This window comes from Dipodomys merriami, unplaced genomic scaffold (genome assembly GCF_024711535.1).
Source record: "Dipodomys merriami isolate MVZ:Mamm:240054 unplaced genomic scaffold, mDipMer1.0.p SCAF_27, whole genome shotgun sequence".
In the NCBI taxonomy this organism is placed as follows: domain Eukaryota; kingdom Metazoa; phylum Chordata; class Mammalia; order Rodentia; family Heteromyidae; genus Dipodomys; species Dipodomys merriami.
The window spans coordinates 5,790,375-5,809,826 of NW_027204159.1; the positions used below are offsets into that span (position 1 = coordinate 5,790,375).

Here is a 19,452-nt window from a genome sequence, read left to right on the forward strand (position 1 = left end):
ATGTCCAGTCCAGTTATTCATCCATATCCAAACAAACCAAGCTACTACCTCCATTGGCTGGTCATTTTCTATGTCCCTTGAACTGCCATCAGGCCTCATCAGGATGGGACTTGGCAGAAAGGAGTCCCAGCTGGCACTCACTCAAGTTGGCTACAAAAGAGAAGCTGGCATGAAGTTTAAATTCTACCTTGGCAGTTAGCCTTGCATCTCCAAGGCCTGTCCGAGAGTCAATGCTTGGGAACTGGATCTGGAGAACAAAAGATCACAAGCGCTACAGGCCCAGACAGGCAAGTGGCTCCACCTACACATATCTGGCATTGCTATGCTGCCTTCCAGTGATTTGGCTTCAACATCACCTAGGAAATGCCCTCAGGAGGAAAGTTACACCCTCAACTACACAGGATGCTTGTCCCTTTCTGGATCGGTTAATAGGGAATCTTATAGATCAGATGAAGAAATGCATAAAAGTATGTTGAAAAAGCCAAGTGGCAGAAAAACTACCATTGCTAGTGAACACTTGTTCTCAAATCTGGGAAGAACAAAACGTGTACCACCTTTGTTCCTCAGCTGCCTAAAAGTAGTGATTTCAAGTACCTGGACCTCTGGGGAAAGTAAAAGGAAAAAGCCTACTGTTCTTAATCTGGTTTAGAACCCTTGCTCTACCTTGACCAGTGTGACTTTTTGGGTGTTGCTGTCACTCTTATAGCCAAGTGCCTGTATAATGCTCTTCCATCTGGGCCATTCTACTGTAGCACTCAAAGGGAAGCAGAGGTAGGGAATAAACTTTGAAATTAAACTTGGGACAAAATTTGGCTTTATCCATAAAGGACAGATACTGAGGGCTGGGAATGTGGCTTAGTGGTAAAGTGCTTGCATAGCATGCACAAAGCCCTGGGTTCGATTCCTCAGCACCACATAAACAGAAAAACCTGGAAGTGGTGCTGTGTGTGGCTCAAGTGGCAGAGTACTAGCCCTGAGCACTCAGGCTCTGAGTGCAAGTCCCAGGACTGGCACACACACAAAAAATAACCAACCAACCAAAAAAACAAAAGCAACAACAAAAAAGGCACTGAACCTCTTTGTCTCTGGTAGTTTCCTTGTGGACCACTTGCTACAATGGAATGTTGGGAGACAGGAAATAACAAAGTTAAAATATCTTTTCTTTTTTTAAAGCACAAGTTTTCCCAGATAAGAATGTGGGATGGGTGAAGATAGAAACTGACTGGTCCCAGAAGCTTGATGCTCTTACAATGTAAGCTTGGGATCATGACCTCAAGACATCCTTTATGTAGGCAATATAGTAAAAATAAATAACTTAGGGCTGAAAATTTATTAGGTATGTCTGATCTGACAGTCTTCTGAAAACTCACCATCTCTACAGTCATAACTTTCTAGGAACAGTCCTAAAAAATCTCAAGCACACAGAAGTATATTCTTAAATATGGTTTAATACTCTTCTCCATTTCTGTACATCACAACACCAAGATTTTGCTGCTTACGATCTTTCTGCAGAGGCTAGAGAATGCAAAGGCTATGGTTTTCACCCCCTCTTATTTATGTGTTTGTATGTGTAAGTGTAATACATATCAGTATATATTGATACACACATCAATATATAATGCAATATATATCACTGAAGAGAACACATTGATTAAAGAAATACAAAAATTTGGCATCATCTCCAAACTTAAATAGTAAAAATAAAAACTACAAAAGGAGCTGCATACCCTAAATGTATCATGTGAAACAACAAGCATATTCAAAAATGTAAATTTACATCCAATTTCTCTGGTCTTGTCATATCACATTAGACCCATTTACAATGGCAAAACCCTAAGGTACTGCTGTGAAGAGAGCGTGTTGTTTACTCTTGGGTGTTCTGCAAAGAAACTGCAGAGCCCCAGACAGATGCCTGTTCCAGTGAAGCTTCCCATGTTGGTGAAACACACACACACACACACACACACACACACACACACACACACACACACACACACACACACACACACACACACACACACACACACACACACACACACACACACACACACACACGAAAGAAAAAAACAACCAAAGCCTCTTCTTATGGGGTAGGGGTTGAGACATCAGGTTATGTGACAGACAGTCGTTTGGACCTCAGAGTACAGTGTGAGAATCAGAAGCGTTACATTTAAGACATACTCCCTTCATTCAAGTGAAACAGGATTATTGGAACGATAGGCGGGTCTGTAACCTGGGAACAAGGAGCTGGTTCAGACCAATAAAGCTACAAGTGACTGAGTCAAGTCAGTGAAGAACAGCAGTCAGGCACTAAAGTGTTAAAAGTACCCAATTTGAAAACCAAATATACCCCACTACCCTAGTTGGTGTGGGATAACAATTGACTTTTAAAACCTTTGGTCCTTCAAAGTCCCTTTGATGTACTTTTTCCATTGCTACCACTGGGCACATCCTACACTTTTCTTGTAACCACCTAGAGCACACCATGACCTTGCATGTTAGCTAAATTCAAGTCTGACCTACAGCCCAACTTATGAAGCATAAGCTTCAAGGTTTTTAGGCCAACTTTTAGATCCAACATGGTTTAATCCATGGTGCCAGAAGCCATATCCCATCCCTTTCCCACCCCTGCCCTTCCCACCCCCTGCCCATAATTTCTCATCTGAGAGGTGCTCATTAAGTCCCATATTTGAAACAGATGCTCCAACCCCACCAGGGGATTATAATTACATGCACGGTCTGTCATTCCTGTGAAAAATCTTGTGGTTCATTAAAAAAAAAAGAATCAAAGCATTCACATAATCTCATGCCATCCAACACAAGGAAACACCACCTCTCTTTTACCAAGATTAGACCCAAGCAAAATAAAATAACCTTTAAATATTTTTGCTTCCACTTAAATTGCAGGTTTTATTTCTCCCAATCCCAGCAATAGCACAGAAGCCCCATCATACCCATCCCCAATTGGTTTCTAGTAGGCTAAGATTATGGGGACCTTTGTCAAAGCAAGTGATACAAAGGGCTCCCAAATTTCAGGTACAAATGTGCCTGTCAAGCAGATGGAAGTAAACAGTGCACTGGCCCCAATGCTTCATCAATTTGACTTTGCAATGCAATCTGCATCCCTGAAACCAACAGTCTGGAGTGGGGAGTAGTTCTGAGGGAGTGAAGTTGAAACTGCTTCCTATTAGCTCACCCTTTCAACATTAAACAGAGACCAAGAGAGAAATGGTTCCAACATTTCACCACATATATTTCTTCTTATGCAGTCTAAGCTGAGAATGCCATGTAAATGGGTCACTGCGAAATGCAGCAATTTAATTTTTCTCCGATCAAAATAACAAACCAGTATGATCTCACTTCTATTAACTTTTGAAGGTTTACAGCAGTTAAAGTATTTTTGCTTCTATGTATGAAGGTTAAAAAAATCTTTTTTTTTCCATAAAATACAAGAGCAACCAATTTCACCATCGAGTAAAAGTAAAAACTGGGATTCTTTTTTTTTTTTTTTTTTTTAAATTAGTCCAAAGTGGAATTTAGGAACTTAGTTGAGGCTGCTGCGCTGACACCATGACAAACCAAAGTGTAGGGTTGGGTCTGGTTTTGTTTCGGTTTTCTTTTCAGTATCCAATGCTCATGGATTAAGTTCTGGAAATGTTCCAATTGTAAGGCAGGGATCTGTTTGGATTCCATCATGGGTATGCTCCTTGGGTTGGATGCTGGAGGGTGAGGCACATTTTGCCGGACCCATGTCGACTACCTAGTAGTCATCAAGGTCAAAAAATTCATCGTCTCCTCCTTGGTATTCCATTCCCTGGAAATCTACTCGGTACCGCAAGATACCTGGAGAAACAAAAAGGATTAAATACCTGTGTTCATGGAATGGGAAAGGATCACTCTAAAGAGGGATGCCCAGGCTCCTGCAGAATTACAGAGGTAATGATTAAAAAATAATTTATATTAAGATGAGTGTGGTGGTACAAGTTTGTAAGCCCAACAATGAATGGGAAGACTGAGGCAGGAGGATTAAGAATTCAAGTAAGTCCCAGTCAATCTGGTCTACTAAGTGTCATAAAACCAAACAAAAAACAAAGGCTAGGTGACAATTGGTTGGGCCTATAATCCTAGCCACCCAGGAGGCTAAAATCTAGACTAGGATTCACACTTCAAGACTAGCTGTGAAGCCGGGCACTGGTGGCTCACGCCTGTAATTCTAGCTACTCAGGAGGCTGAGATCTGAGGATCGCAGTTCAAAGCCAGCCAGGGCAAGAAAGTCCGTGAGACTCTTAATCCAGTAACCCACTAGAAAACCAGAAGTGGCACTGTGGCTTAAGTGGCAGAATGCTCGCCTTGAGCAGAAGAGTGCAGGGACAGAGGCCATGCCCAGTGTTCAAGCCCTACAACCAACAAAACAAAAAACAACTCCCTCCTCCCCCCACAAAGCTCATGAGTGCCCAATAAAAAAACCCAGACTAGAGGCACAGCTCAAGTAGTAGAGTGTCAGCAAGCAAGCTGGTTAAGTAAGCTCTAAGCTCTGAGTTCAAACCTCAGCATCAGCAAAACAAGCCTGGTCCAAATCAGTGACTTTAGTCATCCACCATTCTAACCACTTGTCTTAAATAGATTATATAAGCATGCCTCACCTGAAATAACATTTCAGGCTAGCCAGGAGAGGCTGGCTGAGAAACTGTTTTTTGATTTTGTTTGATGATTTGTTACTCACCTCCAATTCCACCAAATCCTTTCACAAACTGGGATCCTTCTTGTGATTTATCTGTGACAATTTCTAATGTAGCTCCAAATTTTTTATAGTTGTTAGCAAACCATTCCAAGAGGGGCATGCTCTCAATCAGCTCATGTTCTTGTCCTGTCTACAAGGGCAACCATGAAATACAAAAGCAATGGGATTAAGATATATCAGTGCTTAGAATGCCTCTCTCAATCTCCCTGCTAACCATCATCAATAATCCTGCTGATTCTATGTACCATGTTTATGAAAGGAAGTAATTTTTTTCTTTTTGGTAATGTAACAGCAGAGAAAATCTGATCACACATTTTTCCTCAGTCTCTAACTCTATCCTGTTATGAAATATCAACACACACTTAGTGATTTCTTAACTTATGATTCCTATTGTCGATTTTACACTGTCTCTATCAAACAATTCAACAGCCTAGAAGAAACATACCACAACTGCTTTTGGGAGCAGCCTTTCAAGGGCAAAGTCCTCCAACTCAGAATCTGAGTACACTGGCAATTATTGACATCTTGGGAAGGTAATATTTTAAACTGTGGTAATGTAATAAGACTAAACTGAGAAAGTCCCCTGCAGTGGAAGAGTTGAAAAGTGAAGGCACAGTGCTATTCAAATTAAAATTTCTATTATTCTAAGGATATTTTACTGATGGATTTACTACTGAAAAGCGATCTGCAGTTGGCATGATAATGTACATAGTACCCCAGCTACTCCAGAGGCAGGACCTCCAGTCTTAGAGTCCCAAACGAAAGAGCCAGCCGTATGGTTCCAGTGGTATAACACTTACTATGTCCAACTCCCAATATTACCAAAAAAAGGAAAAAGGAAGAAGAAAAAGAGTGGTAACATGATGTGGCTTCCTTCTTGGAATCAGTTAGTGGCAGACACGAGTTGACCAGTGACTGCAGACCACCCAATCAGTATGAGTATTAATTTCCTAAGGCTGATACTGTGTTTCCAGTGCTCTAAAATAATACTCTTAACATTTCCTGCAAGGATGACCATAGAAAACAATCATTTACCTCTTTGTCTGTGAAATGAGATTTATCCTTCTCTTGTTCTGGTGTTAAGTAGAGAATTTTCTCCTCTGTAGTATTAAAAGAAAACAAAAATATGTTAACTTGGTTCTTATATATACCTATCCTTTCCTCAGGTTTCCTGAATAAGAAACAGTCTCTAATTCTTTTTACCTTCGGTGCCTTGGCAATGAAGAACATATCTCATTATATCCAGATTTTCATAGACTATTAGAATCTCTACAGCTCCCATTTCCAAAGCTTTTAGTGTATCTTCAACTCCAAAGCAGTACTTGCCGGTGTCCTGGCTAATTTCATCAAAGTATCGTCCTGTAAATTTGGGATAGAATAAAATATACAACTGGCTCAACATATCCATGAATTTACCCTACCATGGCTTGAAATTATTGAGGTAAGGTTATACTTTTGAGGATGTGTATTACGTAGTTAGGTCTATGATGGCTGCATCTGAACTAGACACGGGCAGACCTTTTCTTGTCATTATAACCAGAATAACACAATATAACCATTTTTTTTAAAAGTAAGATTCACATTATGTTGGGTATTATAAACTGGAGATAATTTAAAGTACATGAGATACCACATAGTTTTTAAAATACCACATATTTTTTAAAAGGATCTTAAGCACCTGTGGATTTTGGGTATCCAAAAGATCCTAAAATCAAGTCTGTGTAGATAACTGAGGGATGACTATACATTTTCCTTTATGGATATACACACTTATTAGATCTAATGTCTAATGGTTAAACATGATGTTTGTGGAGGCCGAAACTTTATTTACATGTTAAATTCTCCTCCTTTTTTCTCAGTGTCCTGTTTGAAACATATATACAAACATTTCATATAATAAGCAAAATAGTTGCATTTCAGTGATACCTATTAATTTCTTCTCTTGAATGAATTTCACGTTGGAGAGGACTTCCGTAGATAACTCAATAGCTTGGTTGAATCCATTTTCACCACCATAGGATATATCAACTAATTTTAAAACCTTTGATTGCAACCTCTGACAATTAAAAAACAAAAACATTAGACTTCAAAACACCTTTACCAACACCTACTATCTTAATGGCAAAAAAGCTCTAGCATTATCTCTGAAATCTAAATATGGGTAAGGTACCCAACTTATTCTATGACACCTAATGTAGGGTAACTCATTAAATGCAAATAAAAATAGGCTTATAAAGGGAAAGCCACTGGCTCCTGCAAAACAGGTAATGAAAAATACTTTGGGAATGTGTTATGGCTGAGGTCATGTCATAAGCCAGAAGTTCCTCTGGATATTAAATGTGTTACTTACCTCCAGAAATAAATTAGCAAAAAACAGTACAAAAAAACCCCAAAACACCCAAATAAGGTAAAAACAGTTTCTAAGATTTTCTCTGAATCAAACCATTTTAAAGCCAATTATGGCAACAAACACTAGCATCGTACCTCCACAGGATCCATTAGAATCCCACCTAGAAATAGATGATTTCAATAGAGAGGGAATGTTCCCTAACAAATACCCATAAACTTGATATACCATTTAACTCAGAGGTGAATTTATTGTTTTTTAGTGAGGTTTGCAACTGAAACTAGGGGATTGTGCATACTAGGCAAGTGCTCTATCATTGGGCTACAATCACCAGACCACAGAGGTATGTTTTTCTAATGATAAAGATATGGGCATATCCAGGAGCTTATATAGGGTATTTACCTACTCTTAATTCAGAGGTTCAGATAATGAAGTATCTACTTCTCTCACTTACCTGATCAAACATATCAGACTGACTTAGTTCAGTTTTAAAGTCAGCTGATCCAGCTAAAACGAGACCAGCCACATTCACTTTGTCACCAGAAATAAACAGCTGCACAGCAGTCTCTGCTACTTTCCGAACATAGTTATGTCGCTTTTCCATTCTTAAACGGGCAAATCGTAAGGCTGACTGACCTCCTCTTCCTTTGACACAAAAGTGGCAAGAAAGAGACAATTACTAAAAGTACAAAATGTCTTGTGAATTTAAAATACTTAAGTCATTACTCAAAAGGACAAAAAGATCATTTCTTTAATGGTTTAGCACAAACTGTAATTTGCTTATGTGGAACGGCTTTACTGCTAAATACAAAGTAAAAGGGTCACGTTTTTTCTTCCTACATTACCGTGTTTTTTGGGGAGATCCACAGTGAATTTGTGTAGGACTTCTCTTGTGTTTCCTTGGAGTGTGCCAAAAAGAGCACCACTGCCATCTATTACAATGAAGCCAAACTTGCTGTCATCTGAAAGTAATGCTGTAAGAGCCTGAAAACAAAAACAAAAACAAAATCCACAAGTACCATTTAATGAGCTCCAAGGCTTTGCAAGATCAAGGCAAACAATCCTAAAGGTCGGTCATATGTGAGCCCTTTACCCAATTCTACATAGTAAAAAACAAAACAAAACTTTACACAGCATAGTCATATAAAGTAATGGAAATGGCTGGTGGTGTTTTTGCACGGTATGAATCCACTTCTACTGATATTATAGTTACTTTATATGTATTTGATAACAAAAACATGAATAAAAGTCCCAACCATCCAATCCCCATACCTCATGCCAGGTATGGTGGTACATATCTTCAATAGACTGCAAGATTCAGTGTCAAAAAACAACCAACAGCTGGTCCTGGTGGTTCATACCTGTAACCCTAGCTAGTCGCTATTTAGAAGGCTGAGATCTTAGGACCTCAGTTGAAAGCCAGCCTAGGCAGCAAAGTTCATGATAGAGACTCTCTAAAGATCTCAGTTGAAAGCCAGCCTAGGCAGCAAAGTTCATGATAGAGACTCTCTATCTCTAATTAACCTCCCAAAAGCTGGATGCAGAGGTGTGGTTCAAGATACTATCCTTGAGCAAAAAGCTCAAACCCCAGGACTGGCACAACAGCAACAACAAAAAACCCCAAAAAGCTAACTACCACTACATACCAAATCAACACAAGTTACAGGCTCCATCTTTCCCCCCTAGTTTTCTTCATTTGATTTAGACATGTAGTTTATGAAATATAACATTCAAACTAAGGATCTAACTTCTAAAAGCTGACTTCGTTTTTTTCAGGGCAGTGCTTGGAGAGTCTCATGAACACAAGGCAAGTGGTCTACTACCAGGACCACCATTAATATAAAAAAAAATCTGACCCCCCTTTTATGTCAGTCGTGGGGCTTGAACTCTCTCTGGGCCTGGGCACTGTCCTTCAGCTCAAGGCTAGTGCTCTACCACTTGAGCCACAGTAACACTTCCTGTTTTCTGGTGGTTTACTGGAGAAGAGTCTCTCAGACTTTCCTGCCTGAGCTGGCTTTGAACCACGATCCTCAGATCTCAGCCGCCTGAGTAGCTAGGATTACAGGCATGAGCCACCTGTGCATAGCAAATCTGGCCTTTTTGTTACTAGTAACTCAAACACCAGACAGTATAAACTCTACAGCAGAAGTAAATGAAAACTCAAAAATTTTCTACATCTCAAAATCATTTTCTAATCTTGAAATATTTAATCTAATTCCTGTGGTTTTGAGCAACATTAAAACTCATTTTTAAAGATACTAGAACCAGGTGCCAGTGGCTCAAGCCTATAATCCTAGCTACTCAGAAGGGTGATCTGTGGATCTGAGGGTCTTCGGTTCAAAGCCAGGCCCAGCAGGAAAGTCCATGAGACCCTTTTTTTAATTTGTGGGTTGTGGGGCTTGAATTCTGGGCCTGGGTACTGTCCCTCAGCTCTTCAGCTCAAGGCTAGTACTCTACCACTTGAACCACAGCTCCACTTCTGGTTTTCTGAGTGGTTTACTGGAGATAAGAGTCTCACTCACAGCTGGAGCACCACCAGTGGCTCAAGCCTGTAATCCTAGCTACTCAGGAGGCTGAGATCTGAGGATTACTGTTCAAAGCCAGCCCAGGCAGGAAAGTCCTTGAAACTCTTATCTCCAATAAACCACTCAGAAAATCGGAAGTGGCACTGTGGCTCAAGTGGTAGAGCACTGGACTTGAGCTGAAGAGCCCAGGGATAGCACCCAAACACAGAGTTCAAGCCCCACGACCGATCCCCTCCCCTCAAAAAAAAACCAAAAAAACCAAAAAAACCAAAAAAGAGTCTGACAGACTCTTCTTGCCTGGGCTGGCTTTGAACCTCGAGCCTCAAGATCTCAGCCTCCTGAGTAGCTAGGATTACAGGTGTGAGCCACCAGCACCTGGCTCCATGAGACTCTTATTTCCAACTAACCACCAGACAACTGGAAGGAGAGGTGTGGCTCAAAAACGGTAGAGTGCTAACCTTGAGGAAAAGAGCTCAGGGACAGTAACCAGGCCCTGAATGCAAGTCCCATGGGTGTCCCCTCCCCCCCCCAAAAAAAATTCTATCTGGGTGACAGTGATTCATGTCTGTAATCCTAGCTACTCAGGAGTCTGAGATCTGAGGATTGCAGTTCAAAGCCAGCCAGGGAAGCATAGTCTGTGAGACTCATATCGTATTAACTACTAAAACAAGTCACAAGTAGAGCTGTGGCTCAAGTGATAGACTGCTAGCCCTGAGCACAAAAATTCAGGGACAGCACCCAAACCTTAAGTTCAAGCATGCAGGCATACAGGCCAGCAGGCACATGAACATGCACATATACATATACAAGTAAAATTATTCTACTTTAGCTTAACAAAATAGCTTTCCTTTATCTCCAATTAACCACCAGAAAACCAGAAGTAGAGCTGTGGCTCAAAGTGGTAGACCGCTAGCCTTGAGCAGGAGCGTTCAGGGACAGTGCTCAAGCCCTGAGTTCAAGCCCCATGATAGACAAAAAACAAACAACAACAAAACTCTCCTACAAATAAGACATAAATATTACATGATAAAAATATAGCTGTAGGTTGAGGTTACAGTTCAGTGACAGATGACATGCTTAGCATGTATGAAGCCATGGATTAAATTCCTAGCATCCAAAGGCTAAACTAAAATGGCATTGTATCATAATGACCTATTAAGTACTATTAAGATTTCCAAGGGCTGGGATGTAGCTCAATGGCAAAGCGCTTGCCTAGCAAGTGCAACGTCCTGGGTTCGATCCCCAGTACCCCCCCAAAAAAAAAAAATACAGTTAAAAACCCAAACAAAAAAAAAAAATTTTGCCGGGCGCTGGTGGCTCACGCCTGTAATCCTAGCTACTCAGGAGGCTGAGATCTGAGGATCGCGGTTCAAAGCCAGCCTGGGCAGGAAAGACCGTGAGACTCCTATCTCCAATAAACCACCAGAAAACCGGAAGTGGCGCTGTAGCTCAAGTGGTAGAGCGCTCGCCTTGAGCTGAAGAGCTGAGGGACAACGCCCAGGCCCAGAGTTCAAGCCCCACGACCGACAAAAAAAAAAAAAAAAAAAAAAAAAAAAAAAAAAAAAAGATTTCCAACAAGTCTACCTATTAACAAAATAGTAATTATTATTTTTGTTGGTGAACTCAGGGCCTGGGTGCTGTTCCTAAGCTTTTCTACTCAAACCTAGTACTCTACCACTGTGAGCCACAGCTCAACTTGCGGTTTTCTGGTGGTGAATTGGAGATAAGCGTCTCATGAACTTTCCTGCTGGGACTGGCTTTGAACTGTAATACTTAGATCTCAGTCTCCTGAATAACTAGGATTATAGGTGTGAGCCACTAGTGTTTGGCAAGATTATTATTTTTTTTTTGCAGTGGTGGGCTTGAACTCAGAGCCTGGCTTGGGTATTCTACCACTTGAGCCATAGAGCCACTTCCGACCTTTTCTGTTTATGTGGTACTAAGGAAATGAACCCAGGGCCCCGTGCATGCTAGGCAAGCACTCTACCACTAAGCCTATTCCCAGCCCAAAATTAAAAATTAATAATGAACACTTATTAGGACATAAATCATGATATACAGTATAATACTGTCAATTTTCCTCTTTGTTGTCTCAGTCTCTTCACTGCTGTGAATGAGTGTGCCACTACTTCCTGGCTCACTAAGTCATTTTTAGTTAAAGACATACTGGTTAAAGCCAAAATATACAATGCTACCAAAGTTAAATGGTACCTTAGAGGAAGAATTAAGATTTAGAAAAAAACTACTGTTAGCTAGCTTAATATGTGAGCTTAAATCAGACAGGTACCACTAGGTACTTCTCAAAATCATTTTTTCTACAAGTTATCTTTTTTTTTGTGTGTGTTTAGTATTGGAGCTAGAACTCAGGGCCTGGGTATTGTTCCTTAGCTTGCTCAAGGCTGGCACTCTTATCATTTGAGCCAGAGCTCTAGTTCCAGCTTTCTGCTGGTTAATTGGAAGTAACAATCTCAGACTTTCAATGCTTTGGCTGGCTTAGAACTGTGATCCTCAGATCTCAGCCTCCTGAGTACCTAGAATTACAAGCTTGAATCACAGGTACCTAGCAAGGCTCAAACTCTTTCATCAAACCACATACTGGTAAGTGAGACAAGAGTAGCCAAAAGCCTCCCCAATCAAGTCTCTTCTAGGAATCTGTAATAGTGAAGGGGAAAAGAGGCTGGATCATCTATGCAGTTGACCAAGATTCAGCTGGAATTAGACTTCCTGTCAAGTTAGCAAAATCATCCATTGAAAACTGTGTGGACAAATGTCAGTTCTAATTCCACTGAGTTTTTTCCCTAGGTTGATGAAAGGCAAGAGACTCAACTAAGAGCAAGCTGTGAATTCCTGATTGCTTTACTGTTGACTGATTTAGGTCACTTTAATGAGGCTTCTTTCCACCACTAAAAGTTCATGTATAGCAGCTCTGCCACTCAAAAATTTCATTGGGAAAGAAAAAGGAAAGAAAAGCCTGTTACTAAAAAATGTTTACAATCATTAGCTGAAAACCCACAAATTGTTTTGTTGGAGATCAAGAAGCTCTGTTTATTCTTCAAATTGTTTAAGTACTCTCTTCAACATGATGATGACTAAACGTTATTAGTGTTATGACCTAGCAATTTTAATTCCAATTTTGTAGATATATGATCTACAAAAAGGAAAACATATCATTACAAAAACCTTGTATATGAACTAGTAATACCTTTTCATAGTACTTTAAACTGGAAATCCAAATGAAAATCAACTGATATTACATAAATAAAATGTAGTACGTCCAACGTTATGGTTATTTGGTAATTTAAAGGAATTAGAGATCCAGGAAATGGAAACAAGCATTTTTTTTCTTTAAGTAAGTAAATAAACAAGTAAATGCATTAAAGAGTGCTGATGCATGCTACCACATGAACTCTGGGCTTGGGTGCTGTCTCTGTGCTCTTCAGCTCAAGGCAAGCACTCTACCACTTGAGCCACAGCACTACTTTCGTTTTCTGATGGCTAATTGGAGCTAAGAGTCTCACAGACGTTCCTGCCCCAGCTAGCTTTGAACCGTGATCCTCAGATCTCAGCTTCCCGAGTAGCTAGGAGTATAGGTGTGAGCCATTGGTGTCCGGCTCACATGAACAAATCTTAACATAAAAGTAAAAGAAGTAAGCTGGAAGCTGGGCCCTGGTGGCTCACACCTGTAATTAAGCAACTTGGGAGGCTGAGATCTGGGGAGTGTGGTTTGAAGCCAGCCTGTGCAAGAAAGTCCATGAAAGGGCTGAGAAGATGGCTCAGTGGTAGAGCGCTTGCCTTGCATGCTTGAGGCCCTGGGTTCAATTCCTTAGCACCACATAAGAAAAAAAGCCGGAAGTGGCGCTATGGCTCAAGTGGTAGAGCGCTAGCTTTGAGCTGAAGAGCTGAGAGACAGCGCCTCAGGCCCAGAGTTCAGGCCCCATGACTGGACATCTCCCCCCCCCCCCCCCCCCGCCTCGAAAAAAGAAAGTCCATGAGACTCTAACCTCCAATTAATCACTCAAGTAGTGGAGTGCTAGACTTGAGCAATAGGAGCCCAGGGACAGTGCCCAGGCCGATTTCAAGGCCCATGACTGGCAAAAAAAAAAGTGAAAGAAGCTGATCATACAGATCACAAGTTAGGATACCGTTACATATAAATTGTACAGCATAAGCAAACTCATAGACATATATCACTGGTTGCCTAGAGCTGGGAAAGGTTGAGGAGATAAGGAGTGACTGTTGATGGATATAGCTTTCCTTTTTAGAATGAACATTTTGTGCTCAAACTTACCTCTGTATGGAATTTGTTGTCACACAAATACAATGACGTATTAATTGGTTTGAAAGGTTCAAAGTCAATGTTGACTTTCTTTTCCTTTCCTTCTTCTGTTACAATTGTTCCACAGTAAACAACCAGACCATTTGGAGGTACTGAAAAAAACAAACAATTTCTCCATTTTATATGTCCTAGTTATAATTTAAATAAAACAAAAATATCCTTAAATCTCAAGCAGAATTCTTCCTCTAAAAGTAAAGCTTCCCCTGAGATGTGTCAGTAGGATCTATTCAAATATGTTAAGTACTTAAACACCAAGGCCAAAGAGACACTGATAATGGGAGGAAACACTAGTGAATAAAACATGACAAAGAAGAGAATGGAAATGATTAAGTTCCATATTACCTTTGTTATAAAGTTTGAGTCTCTGTTGTACAGATGTAATGGCTCCCAGGACTGAAAGGCGATTTACTCGTGACTTAATGTTAGATGCAGTTCCAAATTCATCTGCTAACATTTTTGCTACTCGTGAAATCTGGTCTTTGGGAGGAATGATCAATGATATCATGCTGGTGCCATTGCTGTGGAAGAGAGAGTAACTTATTAGAGGCCAAAATTTCTAAGAAATGAATTTAAATCTATGTTTATCCTAAGTAAAATGAGTTAGGGTAAGATGTTCCTTTACCTTTCTCCCCTAGTACTGAAGATTGAATGTGGTCTCCTTAGTTGTCCCTCAAATAAGAGAAACAAACCACTCTCAAGATGATCAGGAAGATAAGACTATGTTAGTATATCATACTCTAAAGTATACAGGCAGAATTCAAGATATAGTAGCTGCTCAATTATTTGAAAGAATATTAATTTTACTCGTAAGGAAGACACTTGAAGAGATGCTTAGAAAAGACCTAATATCCCAAGAAAAGAAAGGTCATGATGGAGGGTCAACAAGCTGGAAGTTGCAGAATGAAGCCTGTTTGTAACAAAAGGCTTGGAATCATGGCTCTTCAGTGGAAGACATTATACCAAGACTATTAAACAAGTCCTTCAAGTCTAGATAAAATATCACTTAATATAATCTTTCTCCATTAAAAAAAATTCAAGCTTGTCATGAAAATTTACAAGCATTAATTTAGTACCCTAAGTTTTTTTTTGGTCAGTCGTGGGACCTGAACTCTGGGCCTGGCCGCTGTCCCTTAGCTCTTCAGCTCAAGGCTAGCGCTCTACCACTTGAGCCACAGCGCCACTTCCACTTTTTCTGCTTATGTGGTGCTGAGGAATCGAACCCGGGACTTTGTGCATGCAAGGCAAGAACTCTTACCACTGAGCCATCTTCCCAGCGCACCCCCCCAAGTATTTTGATGACAATAGGACAAGATGATACTAGAACTAAGAAATATCCTAATCATAAGATTTCTCTCTTCCTGTACTTCTCAAAGGCAATACATTTTATGCTTCAACTGCAGTGATTTTATTTTATTTATTTATTTTTGGGTCTGGTTGTGGTGCCTGAACTCTGGGCCTGGGCGCTGTCCCTCAGCTCTTCAGCTCAAGGCTAGTGCTCTACCACTTGAGCCACAGCGCCACTTCCAGCTTTTTTCTTTTTGCTTATGTGGTGCTGAGGAATGGAACCCAGGGCCTCATGCATGCAAGGCAAGCGCTCTACCACTGAGCCACCTTCCCACCCCCAGTGATTTGATTTTAAAGGTTTATTAAAGCTAGGTGCTGTGGCTCATCCTAGCTACTCAAGAGGCTGAGATCTAAAGATTGTGGTTTAAAATCAGGATGGGCAGACAAATCTAAGAGAAAGATGGAAACAGAGGTGTGGACCAAGTGGTATACTGTTAAACAAAAAAACTTAAACAAAAAAACTAAGCTCAAAACAAACAAACAAACAAAAAAAAACTAAGCTCAGAATGCAAGGCCCTTAATTCATTGGGGCTTGATTAAAGAATCAAAAATAAGACTAACGGACTTGCTGTGAGGGTGCCACTGTTCAAAAAGAAATGTACTTACTACCTGACTTATGTAACTGTAACCCCTCTGTACTTCTCTTTCACAATAACAACAATAATAAAAAGGAATACTGCAGCTGGGTGCTGGTGGCTCATGCCTGTAATCCTAAACTAATTAGGAGGCTGAGATCTGAGGATCATGGTTCAAAGAGCCAGGCTGGGCAAAATTGTCTGTGAGATTCTTATCTCCAGTGAACCACTCAGAAAACCAGAAGTGGCACTGTGGCTCAAGTGGTAGAGCACTCGCCTTGAGCTGAAGAACTCAGGGACAGCATCCAAGCCCAGAGTTCAAGCTCCATGAATCACCCCCCCCCAAAAAGAACATTACATGTAATGGGTGGGGGGAAATCCCTTTGTATAACTAATAAAAGCTCAGCTAACCAAACTAAATCGGAAACCAAACTAGCTAGGTACTAGTAGCTCATGCCTATTATACTAATACTCAGAAGGTTGAGATCTGAGCATTAAGGTTCCAAGCCAGCCAGGTCAGAAAAGTCCTGGCCCTTGGAGCTGGGAATGTGGCTTTGTGGTAGAAGCCCTGGGTTTGACTGATTCTTCAGTACCACATAAACAGAAGGCTGAAGTGGTGCTGTGGCTCAAGTTGTAGCGTGTTAGCCTTGGGCAAAAGAAGCTCAGGGACAGTGCCCAGATCCTGGTTGTTCAAGCTCCAGGATGGGGGAGGGGGGAAAACGGGGAATCGTGGCCCTGAGTTCAAGCCCCAGTATTGGCATTCAAACAAAACAAAGAATAAAATAAACATAAAAACCTGCATGTAAAAAAACAGGAGTATGAAGTTTGCTTTCCAGATTGATGAGAATATTTACAAATTAGTGTTAAACAATTGGACAACAGTGAAAAACCACTTCAAAGGGGATAGATTTCATGGCATGTAAATTATTTCTCAATAAAACTTCTCCCCCCCCCCCCCCAAGGCAGGTTCTTTACCATTTAAGGCACAGCTCCACTTTTGGCTTTTTGCTGGTTGATAGATTGACAGTCTCACAAGCTTTCATTCTGGACTGGCTTTCAATCACAACACCCCTTTACCCCCCCGGTCCTTTTTTTTTTTCCCGGGTCCGGTGGTGGGGCCTGAACTCTGGGCCTGGGCGCTGTCCCTCAGCTCTTCAGCTCAAGGCTAGCGCTCTACCACTTGAGCCACAGCGCCACTTCCGGCTTTTTTCTTTTTGCTTATGTGGTGCTGAGGAATCGAACCCAGGGCCTCAGGCATGCAAGGCAAGCACTCTACCACTGAGCCACCTTCCCAGCCCCCCTTTTTTGTTTTTGTCAGTTGTAGGGCTTGAACTCAGAGCCTGGGTGCTGTCTCTGAGCTTTTGCTCAAGGCTAGTACTCTACCACTCTGAGCCACAGCTCCACTTCTGGTCCAGTAGAAGTTTGCAGGAAAAAAGTTAGGAGGCTGGGACTGTCAGTTAAATTGGCAAATGTGCCAAGTGACCTAATAAAGAAGGAAAGAAGAATTGTGAAAGGGTTAGAGGAACACCGTATTTTAATTTTATTTCTAATTTTAGTTTGAAAACTGAAAATGTTGAAGATCCAGTTCTGAGAAACAGATTTTCACATATAAAGTTAACTTCGTAAGTAAGCAATATGATGCATGTTTCCTTCAGTATTTCCATTAGAAAAGGTGCATCATGGGGCTGGGAAGGTAGCTCAGCGGTAGAGTGCATGCTTTGCAAGCATGAGGCCCAGGGTTCGATTCCTCAGCACCACATAAACAGAAAAAGCCGGAAGTGGTGCTGTGGCTACAGTGGTAGAGCACTAGCCTTGAGCTGAAGAGCTGAGGGACAGCGCCCAGGCCCAGAGTTCAGGCCTCATGGCCGGCAAAAAAAAAAAAAAGAAAAGGTGCATCATTTACTGGAGACCCTGTTGCCTGGATTTACTATTACTAGTAAATCCCACAGGTTCTTAAGATAGTTTTCTTTACAAGTAGACAATCTGGCTATCTACTTATACTGTTCAAAAGTTACTCTCAGACTGTCAACCAAAGTTGTACCTCCTAAACCTGTTTTGTTGCTGTTGGTCATCTTAAAACCTAAAAGTTTAGTTCATAACCTTTGTGATCATTTCCCCTTCACTCTACAAGTTGATCAAAGACACAAAAGAATATAGTACTTTGCTGCCACCCCTTGGATAGGAAAGTATTTTAGCCATGCCAAGGAATCAAAGGTATTTATGATATGTAACTTCACAAATACTTGCTGGATTTTTAAAACAAAATTTATAAAAATCTTTCTGCAGCTAGGCACTGGTGGCTCATGCCTATAATCCTAGTTACTACTTCAAGAGGCTGACATCTGAAGATCATGGTTTGAAGCCAGCCCAGGCAGGAAAGTATGCAAGTTCTCATCTCCAATCAACTACTCAAAAACAACAACAAAAAAGACCCAGAAGTGGAGCTGTGGCTTAAATGGCAGAAAGCTAGCCTTGAGCACCAAAACTCAAGGACGGCACTCAGGCCTAGAGCTCAAGCACTAGGACTGGCACAAACAAACAAAAAAACCCACCAAAAACCTTTCTGGAGTTTTACTGAACTAAGGAGGAGAAAAGGAGTTTGTTTTGGACAGGCTGAAAATATTGGGCAAATTTAACTTCAAAAAATGGTCTAGGAGGGGCTGGGAAGGTGGCTCAGTGGTAGAGTGCTTGCCTTGTATGCTTAAGGCCCTGGTTTTGATTCCTCAGTACCACATAAACAGAAAAAGGCAGAAGTGGTGCTGTGGCTCAAGTAGTAGAGCGCTTGAGCTGAAGAGCTGAGGGACAGCACCCATGCCCAGAGGTCAAGCCCTATGACCAACCAAAAAAAAAAAAAAAGGCCTAGGAGAGAAAAGAAACTCAGGCAAGCCATGTGTGGTGGCACATACAATCTTAGATTTTTCATAATTCTACAGCTGAAGCAGGAGATGAAGAGTTCAAGGTTAGCCTAAGCTACCAAGGGAAACTTGACACACACATACACAGACCAACACACAGGACACACGTGACCGCACATACACTTAATGGTTGAGGCCAGGGTTCACTCTCTACTATACAAACAAAGCCATCCTAAATTATACATAAAGCCTATTTTCTGTGCAGGGGCAATTCATGCATTTGGAGAATAAGACAATGCACAAGAAGGGAAAAGGGGGGATACAAGTTTGAATACTAATTTACTAGCTTGTCATTTTCTGTTAAACAATTCACACAAGGATAGTCTTTATATTAGGAGACTTGGAATCTTTATGGCCAAAGGAATTTTCTTAAAATAGAAAGGTTAAATTAAATAAACAAATAAATAAACCACAGGGCACTGGTGGCTCAGATCTGTAATCCTAGCTACTAAGGAGTCTGAGATCTAAGGATTGTGGTTCAAAGCCAGCTCAGGCAGGAAAGTCTGTGAAATTCTTATTTCTAATTACCCACCAGAAAACCAGAAGTAGAGCTGTAGCTCAAAGTGGTAGAGGTCTAGCCTTGAGCAGAAAGGTTTAGAACAGTGCCCAGGCCCTGAATTCAAGCCCCACGACCAAAAAAAAACCCCCCCACAAAACACAAAGAAACTA

The 19,452-nt window shown here is 41.0% G+C and overlaps 1 protein-coding gene across 1 annotated transcript in view; it reads right to left on the reverse strand.

Moving 5' to 3' along the window:
- Positions 1 to 1,428: 1,428 nt before the first annotated feature.
- Etf1 (eukaryotic translation termination factor 1) overlaps positions 1,429 to 19,452 on the reverse strand; it is a 29,397-nt gene continuing 11,373 nt past the window's right edge. Inside the window, exons 3-11 of the mRNA XM_070036104.1 lie at positions 14,292 to 14,467; positions 13,902 to 14,041; positions 7,934 to 8,072; positions 7,543 to 7,733; positions 6,668 to 6,797; positions 5,945 to 6,100; positions 5,777 to 5,841; positions 4,724 to 4,871; positions 1,429 to 3,843 (exon numbers count right to left, since the gene is read on the reverse strand). Coding sequence (XP_069892205.1) covers positions 3,761 to 3,843; positions 4,724 to 4,871; positions 5,777 to 5,841; positions 5,945 to 6,100; positions 6,668 to 6,797; positions 7,543 to 7,733; positions 7,934 to 8,072; positions 13,902 to 14,041; positions 14,292 to 14,467 — 1,228 coding nt within the window. The 3' untranslated portion in view covers positions 1,429 to 3,760. The remainder of the gene's footprint in view (positions 3,844 to 4,723; positions 4,872 to 5,776; positions 5,842 to 5,944; positions 6,101 to 6,667; positions 6,798 to 7,542; positions 7,734 to 7,933; positions 8,073 to 13,901; positions 14,042 to 14,291; positions 14,468 to 19,452) is intronic.